Raw genomic sequence first — 16344 nt, 5'->3', positions numbered from 1 at the left:
GGCCCTGTGCTGTCCCAGAACAGTTTCAGCTCTGGCCCCAGATATCAGCCTAATGTGTACCTTAATCAAGTCGTGTAATAACAACATGTGCCAGAACATTCAAAAGTAACATGACAAAACTGTTCAGACACTGATTCTTATATAACACTTTACTACTCTCCCTGATTGTGCTCTCTACAACAAGCCACATTCACCTAATCACACACTTTCTCTTAACTGAGTGCTTCCTAACTACATTAATACATATTCACACTCTCGACATGCAGACTGGAGGAGCCAGGGATCGAACCACTAACCTTCTGATCAGTAGGTGACCTGCTCCACTGCCTGAGCTACAGCCACCAGGTGGTAAACATGAGTAAACCGTTAGTAGGCTTTGGATAAAGTGTAAAGTCACAAACCTGTCAAACCTGCATTTGAAACATTGGCTACCACAGCAGTATAGTATTGCAACATGGCATTTGGGTCTTCTAACTAAAATAGGAAAATAGGAACATAAACAGTGCCGTCATTGCCAGATCTGGTGCACATCTGGTTGACATACACTCTGCCATGACACCAGTCAGTCAGAAGTGCCAGCTTGTTGCCAGATCTGGGCCAGACCTGTTTTCTGCAGGCCTGGGCCACATAAACCAGACCACAATTGAGCCAGATGTGGCATGCCATCACATAGACAGTGCCATCTATGCCAGGCCTGGCCCATATCTTTACGACATACGTCTTATCATGCCAGAAGTCAGCCAGCAGTGGACTTGATACCAGATCCGAGCCAGACCTGCTTGTTACGTGGGAGTGACGTCAAGCCCTTATAAATTGGGGTTCTGAGCAAAGTCTAATAAATGTTGAAATCCCAAAACGATTAGATATTCTAGATATTCCCCTCATGCCATTAGAGCCCCCCCCCCCCAAACACACACACACCACACCAATTGCCTAGCTTCAGCGTGCACCCTAGGCACCTTGTGGAAGACACAGAACAACCATTTATAGTCTGGACTGATCACAAGAACTTGACTTACTTACTGCATGCTACAAGATTAAATGCTCGGCAAGCCCTGCTACTCTTTGGTCCTTTAACGTCTCAACTTCTTACCGTCCAGGTTCTAGGAAAGTAACGCCAGATGCTCTCCCCCGCCAGTTTGACTCTGACTTGAATCACTCAGAGTTACCTTTTATACTTCTGGTCAGCTGCAGGATTGGGGCAGTCTCATGGGACGTGGAGGATCCATTTATTGCGCACTTCAAATGGAAACAGATATTGGGTCTGGCAGACTGGTGCTATGCACCCGCGGTGGTTCGTTCAAAGGTCCTTGAATGGATTCACACCTCCAAGTTCGCCTGCCACACAGGCAGAGGTAGGACTTTCACTTTGATTAAAAGACACTTTTGTTCGGAGACATTGGACAGGTACATCAGGGAGTATGTGGCCACTTGTACTGTGTGTGCCAGGAACAAGTCACGGAATCAGCGTCCTGCAGGACTGTTGCAGCCATTACCCAAACCAAATGGCCCATGATCCCATATCACATTGGATTTTGTCACAGGACTCCTGGTTTCTGCAGGAAAAACTGTCATACTCACCATTGCAGATAGATTCTCAAAGATTCCCCACAGCCTCCTGGGGCAGGTGGAACACATCTTCCAACTCCATGGGATCCCTGCAGAAGTAGTGTCTGATAGGGGTCCACAATTTTCATCTCAGGTTTGGAAGGCCTTTTGCACAACCTTGAGGGCTAAGCCCTGCCTAAGGTCTGATTATCATCAACAGACTAATGGATAAACTAAACACCTTAATTAAGAGCTTGAGACCACACTGTGTAACCACCCATTACCCTGCCACCTGGTCTGCTTCTCTCTGGGTTGAATATACTCACAAAACTCTTGCCTTCTATGCCACAGGCTTGTTCCCATTTAAAGTATTCATAGGTTATCAGCTGCTGCTTTTTCCTCAGCAAGAAACTGAGCTCACCATTCCGTCCATCCAACACCACCTGCAATGTTGCCATGGTTTCCTACAATGGACCTTTTAAGGTAGACAGAGTAATTAGCCCTACGGAGGTCAAGCTAACACTCCCTCCATTGTTACGGGTTCACACTTTTTTCCATGTCTCTCATGTTAAATTGGTGCTCTCAAGCCCTCTGTGCCCTCCTTCCGATGCCCCACCTTCACCCCAGCTTATCATTGGACACCCGGCCTACTTGATCTTCAGCTAACCTGTGTTAGTGTTAGGCTGTCAAAGCTTTCTTGTCTTTTGTCATAGTTAATATTCTTGTTTACCTTGTGTTTTCTCTGCTTTCAGTAATCTGCCTGTTCACCTTGTTCATCTCTTAACTATACTGACGTTTACTAGGACACTGGTCTTCTTGGCAAATTAAGTTCAGTTCATGCCCCGCTTTTCTCATCACTCCATCTGCCTGCCTTCCTCTCACAGCAATTGGGATTCATTGGATCACTTCATATGGAAAAATGCCAACTGGAGACTCACCCGGACCTTTTGGACTATCTTTCCGCTTCCCCGCCATCCTCCACCTGCTTTGAGTGAGACATTTTAACTCCTAACACTGTTTTCCCCGATAAACTACTGGAACTCTCACTTCACGGACAATAAAATCTGAACTGCACCATAGCTTACAATTTATGCTTCATGCCTTTTTCAAGGCTCATGTTTGTGCCAAAGTTCACAGTTTATGGTTGTTTGTTCACAGCTCACACTTGTGCCATAATTCATAGTTTATGTTTGTTAAATCACAGCCTGTAAATAAAACTCAGTATCACATCTATCAATGCTTCCATCTGTGTCTGCATTTGGATTCATTCTCCTTGTCTGGCCTCCAGGCCGTAACACTGGCCAGCACGGACTGTTGTCATTCATGTGTTAGTGATAAAATATGTCAGCCTTAGTCTCAGCACTTAGGTCCTCGGGTCTGGTATAAATATAACAAAAAGTGATCAAGCTTTTGCTCACTATATTGAATCATGAATGAATGATTTAATTGATTTTTAATCTACAAATTTAATCTACATCCAAATGTCCATATCAACTTGTGTCTTGTGGGATTAGAGAGTCACTGAGCAGCAGTGTTGGGACTAACGCGTTATTAAGTAACGCGTTACAGTAACTACGTTATTATTGTGGTAACGAGCACGGTAACTAGTTATTATGCCAAAATCAGGAACGCGTTAGTCGTAACTGGGATTTAGATAGGGTCGTTACTCGTTACTTCGTGTGGTGGCTATCACGGAGCTTCCACAGATTCAGTAACATTAGCAAGTGGTGGAGGCCAGCAGGAGGATGAGAGAAAGCAACACGTTCTCAGGCTGGAGAAAGGGGACGCAGAAGGAAAAGAGACCCGAGGCGGCCGCCGGTCCAAGTGTGAACTGAACTTCAGGTAAGAAGTTATGACCTGCAGTCTATCTGGGTCAGATATAAACCAAGTTTAGGTGGACTTTATTTTCGTTATTCTGACTTTTTACGTACTGCGTGCTAGCTAGCATGACGGAGTTTCTATACAGCTGGGTGGGTGCTATGAAGTTAATGATGTTGAACTTTATTTTGTTCATAAGTTATTAGAGTTGTCAACCGTCCCGTCTGGTATTCAGAGAAAATATTACGCGTTTCTTATTGAGGTGAAAAGGAACAGTTTGTCCCGTAATTCAGCTACAATGAAAAAGACACTAAGCTGGAGTTATTCTATGTCTTTGCTGCACAGCTGCCTCTTCTCCTCTAATTCTCCCCCCTCCCTCTCCCGTTTCTACTTCAATCATGAAAACTGATCAATGATCAGCTGATCGGCTCTCTTGTTTGTTTATCGCCCACTTTGCGCCGAAAGAGGAAACCAGCGGATGTCGCGCTAAACAACAGCAGCACGTTTAAGCTTGATCAGCTGTTGTTAGAATTTATTTAATATTAATTTCTAGTATCAGCTGATGTTTGCTGGAGCCACAGCTGCAGAAAAGCTGCTGGTCATGATATCGGTTTGTATATCTGGTGAGAGGGAAACATGAAGATGAAACCAGGAGATGTCCTTACTGAATCATCAGAGCTGAACAGGTGATGGAGAAACAGGTTTACCTTTTAGGTGACATGAATGAGTTGAAGGGAAGTTATGAACTGTTTCTGAGAGACAAATAACACCAGGATCCTTTTTTAGGTAGCTGACAGCTGGTAACTGTGCAGGTGCGGATCTAGCAAAGTTTTGCCAGGGGGGCCAGATAGGGCTTTAACAGGGAGAGGTGGGCACAAAGAAATACTTTTCTATCTTATTCTCATTTAAAATGTCTAGCTTTTAAAAAATAATTATCTGAATCTTACAACAAACGATTGATAGATTGATGCATATATACCATCAAAACAGTGTACATCACTGTCACAACAGCGTTTGTTTTCATTCAAAGGCTTTATCATTTTTCCTATAATTGACACTCTAGTCAAAGTGTCGGGGCCAATTTTCTGTCCCAGTCCAGCCATGTATGCAGCTAATCTGCAGTCTGGTGTTACCAACATCTTCCTATTCAGAAGGCAGAATTTCCGAGGTATGAGTACAATCGAAAGCACCACGACTGCAGTTTTTGTGTTGGATGTAAAAGGCGTGACGTAGGCTAGAATCATGGCAGCAGTCAATGACGGTCCAGGCGTGGGATTTCTCTCGTGGAAATATGCACATTATCTTTTCCTGTCTATTGGTAGGTGGCACAGTGCACTTGTGGCAAGTAAACAAGCTAGAAGACTGCCAAAGTTATGGAAGCAACACATTAACAAGAGAATTCTGAGTAAAACCAAAGTTACTTTCCCTAGTAACTAGTTACTTTGAAAGTAACGAGTAACTTGAAGTAACTGAGTTACTTTTGAGAGAAGTAACTTGTAATGTTTTAAAGTAACTTACCCAACACTGCTGAGCAGTAAAGGATTTGTCCTTTGTTGGTCATGATAATGTTTAACAGTGTAGTTGTAGCAGATGTTGACTCTTACCTTCTGATGAAACTGATAAAGCTCCTTGGGATGAGAGATTTCCTGCTGGAGGAAGGCACATCTTGAATTACAAAACTGCCATTTGAGAGTGAAAATATTTTAGGCTTCAAAGCCATATGCAGTGGGAAAAAAAGTATTGAATTCATCATCAATTTTCTTAGTAAATATATTTATAAAGGTGCCACTGACATCAAATTCCCAGCAGATATCAGTAACCCTTCCAATCCACACATGCAAAGAAGCATAGATGTCTATGAATTAAGTTATGTGTAATACTGAGAAATAATAATGGGAAAAAGTGTTAAACACATGAAGAAAGGGTGGTGCAAAAAGGCATGGAAAGTCATGGCACCAACTGAGGCTGCAGATATAGCCGTGCCATAAGGGAAATCAGTGAAAGTACAGGGACAAGAGGAGAAAAAAGAACTCTACTCAAACTGGGCACCTAAATGAGAGACCAGTTTGACGACAGTAAAAAAACACCTCAGCACAAAAAAGCACATGAATATTCGCATCTACACTATGTAAGCCTGTGACATGCATTTCGGATGGGTGAGGGTGAGTGAATGCATATCTGTGACACTTGTGTACTTGCTTGTGTGTGTGTGTGTGTGTCCTGTTTTCACCTTTCACCCAGTTAAGCGGAAGTCAACAGTCTGCAGCCTACGGAGGTGGGCTTGAAAGGATATGGGCAAAAGTGTCAAACAGTCCCGTTGTCAAGGAGAATTTTTGATGTTCCCATCAGCCTTGGCCTTTGAGCCAAATGAGATGATGATAATGGCTATTTGGGTTAGCACGAACAGACTGCATCTGAAATTTACAGTTGTTCTTAATGACCATCACTGGTCACCAGGTGTATCAATTTCCCGTTGAAGAGCAATAAGATTCTCCAAGATCTTCCCCATATTGCGTTTAATAAGAACAGGCTGAGTACTCATGGCTCTCACCATTGCTTCGATCATAGGGGCCAGCCTTGTGGGGATTTGAACAGCTGTAGTCAATTTCTTCAGTAAGCCAGGGCCAAGTCAGCTCCGATCACCAAGAACCCTGTTATCGTGGTTCCAAATAGGTAGATGTCTTCAATGTCATCAATTGACAGTCCCACCAGGCACACGACGAGCCAGTTCTACCATCCATCCATTGTTTATCCGGCAGGGAAAGTCGCTCCAGGATAGTTGGACTCTCCTGAACTCAGGCTTCTCGTTGAGAGGAGAGCGTCAATTGCATTTAGAGAACAGTTGATGAAATCCATGATTCTTGTTTAGGTTTTAGAGAACAGGACTGAGAGGCTCTTCTGGGGCTAGAGATAGACACGACTAGACATAAGACATACGAAGCCAAGCAGTAAAGATAAAGGAGGGAGAGAGATGCATCTGCCCCCATCAGAGCCAAAGCAAGAAGGGAGAATGAATAGAAAATATGTACCAAAACATTTGTGATAGAAATCTGGTGCTACCTATCTACGGAGTCCCGCAGAGGACATGGGAGAAAAAAAAATTAGGGAGGAAAAAAAAATTTAGGGAGAAAAAAAAAATTAAGACGGACTTTTGCGAGATCTCGCAAAACAAACTCGGGATCTCGCAAAAGTATTGCGAGATCCCGCAAAACTTTCTCGCGAAAGTTGAATTCCAACAATGGCGGCAGCTACTTAGTTGTAATATTACTCTTTCTGGGTCACAAAATACACTTTTAAGATATTTTGAGGCGTGAATGTAGTTGTGTAAACGTCAGATACCTGCTCGGTTTACAAGACATCACATATTTGCAAAAGTGCTCCGACGTTTTTGGAGATCTGACACCCACTAGCTCGAAGCTAACGGGAGGTCGAGACCTACTACAGCCGTGAGGAACACCGCTTTCCCGGCACATCGTGCCTCGACCTCCCGGTCGGCTTCGAGCTGGCGGCCACTAGCTCGAAGCTAACGGGAGGTCGAGACCTACTACAGCCGGGAGGAACACCGCTTTCCCGGCACATCGTGCCTCGACCTCCCGGTCGGCTTTGAGTTGGCGGCCTCCAAAGAATGCGGCTAAAACTTTTGCGATATCTCGTAATACTTTTGCGAGATCCAGAGTTTGTTTTGCGAGATCTCGCAAAAGTCCGTCTTAATTTTTTTTTTTCTCCCTAATTTTTTTTTTTCCTCCCTAATTTTTTTTCTCCCATGTCCCCTGCGGGGCTCCGTACCTATCAGAATGAATAAGATTAAATGAGAGCGAATGTTTCAGCAAGACAATGATTTCTCAATTTGTTTCCCAGAGAGAAAATAAAGCTGCCAGCCTGACTGAATCCAACCAAATCAACAGAAAATCTATGGAAAGAACTAAAGTTCAGAGTTCATAGAAGAGGCCCACGGAACCTTTAGGATTTTAAGACTGTTTGAGTGTAACCCAAAATCCTAACTGAGCTTTGCATGTGACTAGTTTCTCCATAGAGCAGGGACCTTGAAGCTTGAACCTTGAAGCAGGCACCAACAAAGGCTTTTGTATAAAGTATTAAACAAATTTCAGTATGTAAGTTCAATATGTTTTCCCTGTGTCATTTCTCATTCTTACAAATAACTTAATTAATGTCAATAACTTTTTAAGAAATATATTTACTTAGAAAAATGGTGTCGCATTGAATACTCATCTCATCCGCTCCATATCTGTCATGAAACACAAAAAGAAGTCACAAAACTGAACTACAGTCAGGCTAATACAGCCTGAATTTTTAATACATTTTATGAAATGAATTTGACAATGATGTGTGTTCATTCTGCACTGAGGCCCATATGGAAAACAAATAGTAAAAATTTATATGTGATTACTCATGAAAGTGGCCACTTTCATGAGTAAATCATGTAGACCTTATGTCTGTGAAGGTTCTCAGTCATCCAGGTCATCGTTGTCAAAGGAGCTTGCAAAGAAAGGCGTCTGGACTGGGACTCTCCACCATTTGACCTTAGAACTGAAGAAGCTTCTCGGATGAGAGGTGAAACGTCTTCAAGTAACTTAAAGAAGTCCAGACGCCTTTCTTTGCAAGCTCCTTTGACCATGTAGACCTTATATGATTTACTATCTTTCACTTTCTCATTGCTTTCATACATTGTTTTAGTAAGTACCCAAAACATACAAGTTTCATTATATAATTTTTCAAGGGATCTTATATCTGTTTTTACTCTTATATGCTTTTCATACAAGTTTCACACAAGACAGATACAAACTTTATAAGATTTATATATATCTTTTCCATATGGGGGGTTTCATGTCATTTTCCTCTCGGTCACCTTCTTTCATCTTCTTTGAAACTGATGTTGCCACTTCCATCACATGGTCATTAGTATATGTCTGCATCATCAAATATATAGTTTCCAGTATGTCTAGGTTCTCCAAATGGCACTTTTCCAGGGTTATGAAATCACCAACAGGAACACCAACAGGAACATCCTGCAGGTGCCAGTGGAAAAGTTGCAACTCCTCCTTTTCCAAATTTTCCAACATTTCCTGCAGCTGCTCCTGAACAGACTTATCCATCTTTGATCTTTAACCCTTTAAGACCTACCATAGAACCAAGTCCGCCTGAGCTTATATTATATTTTTACATGCTGTGGAGCCATTTTTGGGAGCATTTCAACTTGGTATACATCAATACAACCATTATAGTCCAAATTTTAATAATATGTCTTCATTAAGTGCATAGTAATTACATAAATTGCAAAAAACGTTTTTGTTTTTTTAACATATATTTCTAGTTAGAGAAATTTAAGAGGCTTATCCCTCAAAACTGTAAATACAAAAAAGTTGCACAAAATAGTTTCCCATGACAGGAAATTTATTTTAAGTGTCTTCATAGTTTTATTTTTGAAATACACCAATTTTTATATACTGCAGGAAAAATGAAAATAAATATTATAATGCAAATTTGCAAGACAACAGCATATGCATCAAAATAAACTATTTCCAGCAGTGCAATATGAGTCCTAAGCATCTCAGAAACGACACAGAAAGTCATAAAGTCAAACATAACTTTTAAAAACACCAGTATGGGCTCATAAGGCCTTGATGTTAAAAAAAAAAAACTACATTTCCGCAAAATGACGTCACTTTCGGTTTCGGGCAGGACATGGCGGACATGCGATAGTTCACGCTGGTGGACGTAGGAAGTGTTACAAACAGCTGATCGGATCGGCAAAGCGTATTTCTGGAATATTGTGTTTTTGTTGCTGCAAGTGCTTTTTATCCAGTTTTTGCAAAGCTATATGTGGAAGGAAACTGTGACCGAGGACAAGCTGATGGCATAAGATGTAAGTACAACTCCTCCTTTCATATGCAAAAAAAACTAGTGCGATAGCTTACGTGGTTGCAGAGCTACCGGGATTTAAAAATAGTTACGCAAAACGGAGCATGTCCGATCCGACCGGCTTTAAAGGGTTAAAAACATGAGAGGAGAAAGACAGAAAAACTGCTAATATGACAGAGCAACGGTAAGACTGTTTAAATCTAAAGAAATACTAACAGCTCACCTCTCTGCAGCCGACAGTGGCTGGGCTTTAAAACCAATGGGCTGACCTTTAAATTTGAATTTGAATTTGAATTTGATTTAGACCTGGGTGGAGGTGCAGGTTGGTCCCTGTGAATAATGATGGAGCAGTGATGTGAGTGCTGAGCTGTGACATGGAGAAGAGTCATGGACAGTTAGAGATGGTCATCTCACCTCTGAGCTTTGGTCTGGCTCTCATGTTCCCCACACAGAGTGCTTTTAGAGGGAGGGACTCCCTCCTCTCTGTCCTCACACTGATCCATGCTGCTCAATTCACATCAGCTCACACACACTTTCTACCTTCACCTGCAGAGGAAACACAAATCATTCATGTGCACATCAACTGAAATCCTCCTTTCCATCATGTGTGCTGTCCAAATATCAGCTGCTTCTTTCCTGCTTCATCTCAGTGTCAGCTGGATGCAGTCAGACAGCAGTGTGAGGCAGAGGAAGCTGCCATCAGCTGCTCTACTTCTACTATGAGTCCACTAGATGGAGGTATGAAGTACACACGATGCATTCACTGACACACACTGATTCACTGTGACTGGAAGCTTCAGTCAATTCAACACGTGTGAACAACATTTTCAAACATTTCAGCTGATCAATGTTTCAAAGAGGATCAGCAGAGTTAAAAACTTCACGTTTATTATTCCTGCTGAGTTTGCAGAGAACTGCACACACACTGATTTACTGTTTTGGAAACTAGAGACACGTTTTTAAGTAAAGGTTTAACTACAGCTAGCTTGAAGGGCTGTGGTACATAGCCAATTATTAGAGATAATTGATAATATTTAAGATTGAAGCATTAATTAATGCCAGGACTTCTTTGAGCAGTCTTGTAGGAAGACTGCTTCATCATTACTCATTAAAGATCAAAGACACATTGATGGTTTGGAGGAAGCAATTATTGAAGTTAACTCAGAAAGATCCATCAGACAGAGTCTAAACAATTATCTAAACTGTCTGTCGGCTTTAAAGATGGCGCGGCCACATCCAGACACCTTCCTGACTGCTCCGCTCAGACTATGCACCTTTTTAGGTGTTTACTTATTTTTTGCTCTGGTTTACATCCCAAAATCCTCTAGTTTTATAGTCTACGACAGCAGATCACTTATAAACATCGGTGACAAGGTTGCACATTTAATCTTGGACACGCTGGCCAACGTACAATCGCTGGAGAACAAGCTCAATGACCTAAGAGATGTAGACTGGGACATGTTCAGAGCATGCACAGTTGACAGCAACGAGTTTATGGAAGAAGCAGTATGCTTCGTCAACATGATAGCGGAGGAGATTATCCCCACTGCGAGAGTCACCCCATTCCCGAACCAGAAACCGTGGGTGGACAGATCGATCCGCGCTGCAGTGAACACCAGGACCGCCACCTACAATGCCTACAGAGCGCTCAAAAGATCTACCATCATCCCTGTGCCCAAGAACAGCAAACCCTCATCCCTGAACGATTACCAGCCAGTTTCACTGACCTCGGTAGTAATGAACGTGTTTGAGAGGCTGCTGAAGAGCATCGTCTCCTCTTCCATCCCAGACACCACAGATCCACTCCAGTTTGCCTACCGACCCAACAGATCCACAGAGGACACCGTCGCCCATGTCACACCCTTGTCAATGTGTTTCTTGCCACATGGACAAGAAACAGGGTAACTATGTGAGAATGCTATTTGTTAATTACAGTTCAGCGTTTAACACAATAGTGCCCAGCAGACTGTTCACAAAGCTCAGGGATCTAGGACTCAACAGCTGTCTGTGTGCATGGATGTTGGACTTCTTCACTGGCAGAACACAGGAGCACCACAGGGATGTGTCCTCTCACCACTGCTCTACTCCCTCTACACTTCAGACTGTGTGGCCACCCATGGCTCCAACACCATTGTGAAGTTTGCTGACGACACAGTGGTGTTGGGTGCCATCTCCAACAACAATGAGGGAGCCTACATGGATGAAGTAAAGGATGTGGCATCATGGTGCCAGGATAACCATCTCCAGCTGAACGTTGGCAAGACCAAGGAGCTGGTGGTTCAGAAGGAGTTGGTGGTGGACTTCAGAAGGGGTCAGCACAGAGACTACAAGCCCATTATCATCAATGGAGCTCCAGTGGAGAGGGTGCAGTCCTTCAAGTATTTTGGTGTCCACATCTCCTCAGACCTGGCATGATCTTCCCACATTCAGGTGAAGAGCCAAAAAGGCTAGGCAGCGCCTGTATCACCTACGACAACTGAGGAAGTTCAGGGTCTCTCTTGTGATCCTCAGGATTTTCTATACAGGCGCTGTGGAGAGCATCCTCACACAGAACATGACATCGTGGTTCGGGAACAGCTGTGTGAAGGACCAAAAAGCTCTCCAGAGAGTGATCCGTACAGCAGAACGCTGCTGCAGGATTGCTCTCCCCCCGCTTCAGGACACCTACACCAGGAGATGCCGGACTAGAGCAGCGCAGATACTGAAGGACCCGTCCCGTCCTGGCAACAAACTGTTCCAACTTCTGCAATCTGGTAGAAGGTTCCGCATCATCCGGGCAAGGACAGAGAGACTCAAGAGGAGCTTCTATCCCCAAGCCATCCGTGCCCTAAACACACACACTCGCCCTCTCACATCATCTATAACTGACTGAGACAGGACTCTCTTCCAGACACTAAACCAAGGCACAATGTACATTCCAAATTCCTTTAATTTTAAATATGTTTATATGGTAGAAGACAAACACACACACACATACACACTCACTCACACACACACACACTCACTCACACACACGCACACACACTCACTCACACACACACACACACACACACCCACCCTCTCACAGCATACATAAGTGACTGAGATGGGACTCTCTTCTAAACACTCTAAACCCACTGGCACAATGTACATTTCAAATTTTTTCTTAATTTTAAATATGTTCATATTGTTTTTTCTTATTTAATTCACTTAATGTACAGAATTCACCTGCTTGCTGCATACAATGCACATTTACCTAATGTACAGTATATAATATATAATGTTCTTCTTCTCTCCCCCCTTTTGCACAAGTCAAGGAGCGTGTCAGCTTACATTTCACTGCGTGTTATACTTGTATAACTATGCATGTGACGAATCTTGAATCTACAGTATTCAAAGTAGTTATAAATAATTTTTTCTCTAATGGTTAACATTTAATTGTGAACAAATTCATGCATTCATTACGGGTAAATGTTAAAGGAATGATTGCTCAACAGAGCTCTGGCTCTGTCAGCATGGCTAAAGCATTAAAAAGGGTCTAGCTTTACAGATGTGTTTTATAATAAGGGAAACGATGTCAGGGCCTGGGTCTGTAACCCAACGTTTTGAGTTTATTTTGTATTTTTGATTGTCTTATGTTAAGTTTGTGATAAGTTTTTTTTTGTCATTATTTACTTAGTGTCTAGTTGAGTTTTAGTTTAGCAAAAATTATCATCCATGTCCCCTGGTTTATGTGTCATGTTTCTGGTCCAGTCTGTCATGTTTTCATGTCTGTGTCCATGTTGTCAAGGTTGTGTGTCATATCTATGTCTCTCCATGTTTCTGGTTTATTTTGAAGAGTCTATTGTTTCCATGTTCAACATGTTTTGTTTTCCTTCATCCTGTGGCGTAATGTTTATTTGTGTCAGTGGTGTCTCCCCAGGTGTTTCCACTTCCCTCATTACCCTTCTGTGCATTTAAGTCCTCGTGTCTCCTTCTGTTCTTTGTCAGGTCGTTTGTTTATGTCATGTCAAGTCAGGGCCCTGTTTCAGGAAGCCGGTTTAGTGGAAAAACTGAGTAAGTATACCCTGAGTTAACGAAAACTCTGGGTTTTCGGTTTCACAAAGCGAGTTCAGATGAAGCCTCAGTGAGTCACTATGACGACACACTCCGTGAAGCTAACCTGCCCCCTAGCAGGTTTACTACAACTAACCCTGACTGTCTCCGCCCCTTTGTCGGAAACCTGACAGTAGGAAGTGTCAGACATGGCGTGCACCTTCCTTGAAGAGCCAGTAGATCGTGAAGCCCAAATTCTCCGCAGAGCTCTCCGCCGGGAGAGAGTGATCAGAGCGCGTTTGGACATTTTATCATTTCCTGATGATTTTCTGTGCGAACGTTACCGTTTCTCAGCACAATCTATAAGTTATTTGGATAACATCCTCAGGCCATATATTACGCATGTGACACATCGCGGACATGTTCTCAGTTCTGTACATATTATTTGTATTGCACTTCGGTTTTTTGCAAACGGGAGCTTTCTGTATAATATTGGTGACGCTGAGCACGTTTCCAAGGCTACCGTCTGTCGGGCAGTCAGGAATGTTACAGTTGCACTGAAACGTCTCCTGCACTCGTTTGTGGTGTTCCCCGGTCACAGACCCACAAGATTTATCAAAGAGGGATGCCACAAAATTGCAGGTATCAGGATGAACAAAACTTAATTTATGATGTGGTGATACTTGGACTACTACTTAAATTTCACATTTATTTTCAGGGTTCCCAGGCGTGATTGGCTGTACAGATGACACTCACATTCCAATCATTGCTCCTTCAGTAAATGAAGGAGACTATGTGAACAGGAAGTCTTTCCACAGCATTAATGTACAGGTACATAGTTCCCTGTAGCATTTCAAACTAACAAATTATTTCATTATAGTAATGGATGCTAATTTGTGTTCTCTGCACTGTGAAGATCATATGTGATGCTGCCAACATTATCACAAATGTGGAAGCCAAGTGGCCAGGCTCTGTCCATGACTCACAAATATTCCGTGAATGTACACTGAGCACAAAATTTGGACATGGTGAGTTGAAAATACTTTAAAATATATAAAGACCAATTGCTTCAGGGACATTTGAACTGAAGTGTATCCTTCTGTCTTAGGAGAGTTCACTGGCTACTTGCTTGGTGATAGGGGGTATCCATGTTTACCCTATTTGCTTACCCCTTACCCTGACCCTGAACCGGGCCCACAGCAGCGATATAATCTGGCTGATTGCAGGACAAGAGCCAGAATTGAAATGACTATCGGAATGCTTAAGGCCCGGTTCCAGTGCCTGCAAAGACTCAGGGTCACCCCAGAAAGGGCATGTGACATTATTGTGGCATGTGTGATTCTTCACAACATTGCCACAATTAGAGGAGAACACTGTCCTTCTGAACCAAACATCAGCAGTGATCCAAACCATGAACATCCTGACCCTCCCACGGACATACAAGATGGAAGCGCAGTCAGAGACACCATATGTCACAATTTCTTTTGACCCATCACCTCAACATGTTGAAAGAAGAATAAACTGATTTTTTGTTCAACTGGCTTTATTGGTCGCCTGTATTTCCTGTACACAAAGTATTAAAAGATGTAAACCTCATAAAGTGTCTCTGTTGCTTCCTCCTCTGTAACAGCTGTCAATGTTTCTTCATTATTTTCCTGTAGTAAAGAAATAAACAACATTGCTGTTCTACTGTAAACTCATATAATCTGTGGAGTATTACTCACAACTGCATGTTGGTCTGGCTCAACAGGAGGCTGCACCAGATGCAGTACACCACCACCATCAACTGATAGAATATGAGGTTTATACAGGTCACTTATAACTTACAAGGGACCAAATGGCAATTAACAAACATACCAATCACCTTACACTTCATTGTCATTATGCTCTCAAAGACAACCAAGACTGAGGGAAGGCAAAATCAGTAGGAAAATAACTTCACTACAAAATAATCCATTATGGTAAAGAGTTTATCAAATGAATGAGTAGCACTGCGAAGGTGACTGTGAAGAAAGGATGTATGCACATCATGTATTATTTTGAATTTACCCCCTATGTAGGCACTTGTGTCTTGCGGGGTTATTGACTCACAGGATGTCCCCGCAGAGATGCCTTCGGCCACAGGGCGCCCACTGTTTTGGCTGAGGGCCAACTGCTCAGCCTCTGTGAGTGGTGGTGGTGGAGGACCCCCACCTGTTTTTCGGGCCTCCACTTTTTTTCTGTTGGCTATAACGGGTCACATTTGAGCACACAGAGTACGCAAATATGTACTTGTAATGTGCTCAGATAATTTCAATAAGTGCTTACAGAAAGAAAATTAATGTAGCCTCTAACTGCAATTGATTTACATGGGACAAACAGACCAAGCACCATGGCTCATAATACAATTACACCTTACCTGTTTGGACTATATTTTTATATTTCATTTTTACTTGCTGCCAGGAACGTTTGGGGCCTGTTGGGTTGCACCTGCGCTCACATCACATCACAAAATAAAATGTATAAAATAACAAATAAAATAACATATAATAAATATCGTGTTAAATGGGTGGAAATCCCTAGATCAATGTTTATATTAACACTCACGCATTGACTCTGTCGGCTTTGTTTTGCCATGCATGCTCCCTTTCTTTCGCAGCTGTGGCTGTGTTACTTTTTTCCGCGGAATTTGCGTGTTATCGGCATATGCTGCCATCAGAATTTCGGCCTCAAGCGCTGTGAAATACATTGACCGCGCCTTCTTTCCCTCCGTCTCCATGGTGACTCGCTTAATCTGTGCTCCACTAATCAGGGCTTTATGTATCCTCGTGCGCGTGCTTAACTTGGGGTTAAAGCAAGTCCGCGTTGATTGAACTACTTGTTATCAGCCTTTCTGAAACCGAATATTCCGAGTTGGACAGTTCGGGGTTACTCAACCCTGAGTATCGTTTTTCACTCTGAGTTTTCTAAACCGGCTTCCTGAAACAGGGCCCTGGTCACAGGGTCTTATTTTTTCTGTTGTTCAGGTTCATGTTCGTGTCAGGTTTAGTTTTCTTCACGTTCACGTTTCACATATTCCTGTTCAGTTTCATTTTGTCATTTCAT

The 16344-nt window shown here is 42.7% G+C and overlaps 1 protein-coding gene and 1 long non-coding RNA gene across 4 annotated transcripts in view; both read right to left on the bottom strand.

Annotated features, from left to right (window-relative positions):
- Window positions 1–16344, bottom strand: part of LOC113015885 (NACHT, LRR and PYD domains-containing protein 3-like) — a 525401-nt gene that overhangs the window by 22676 nt on the left and 486381 nt on the right. Inside the window, exon 7 of one of the 2 annotated variants that reach the window (XM_026158251.1) lies at window positions 14853–14879. In XM_026158251.1, coding sequence (XP_026014036.1) covers window positions 14853–14879 — 27 coding nt within the window. Of the gene's footprint in view, window positions 1–1169; window positions 3125–14852; window positions 14880–16344 lie in introns of those variants that run through there. The other variant, XM_026158257.1, reaches the window with a different exon arrangement.
- LOC113016422 (uncharacterized) lies at window positions 4871–9692 on the bottom strand. 2 transcript variants are annotated; one of them, XR_003271244.1, is made up of 3 exons: window positions 9661–9692; window positions 7566–7612; window positions 4871–5015 (listed from the first exon to the last, which is right to left on the bottom strand). It is a non-coding gene; the product is annotated as an uncharacterized LOC113016422 (long non-coding RNA). The 2 variants fall into 2 exon arrangements; XR_003271243.1 differs by having other exon boundaries at window positions 4871–5012.

This window comes from Astatotilapia calliptera, chromosome 3 (assembly GCF_900246225.1).
Source record: "Astatotilapia calliptera chromosome 3, fAstCal1.2, whole genome shotgun sequence".
Taxonomy (NCBI): Eukaryota; Metazoa; Chordata; class Actinopteri; order Cichliformes; family Cichlidae; genus Astatotilapia; species Astatotilapia calliptera.
Note: the sequence above shows the minus strand (reverse complement) of the source record. Positions and strands in the feature narration are given on the sequence as shown.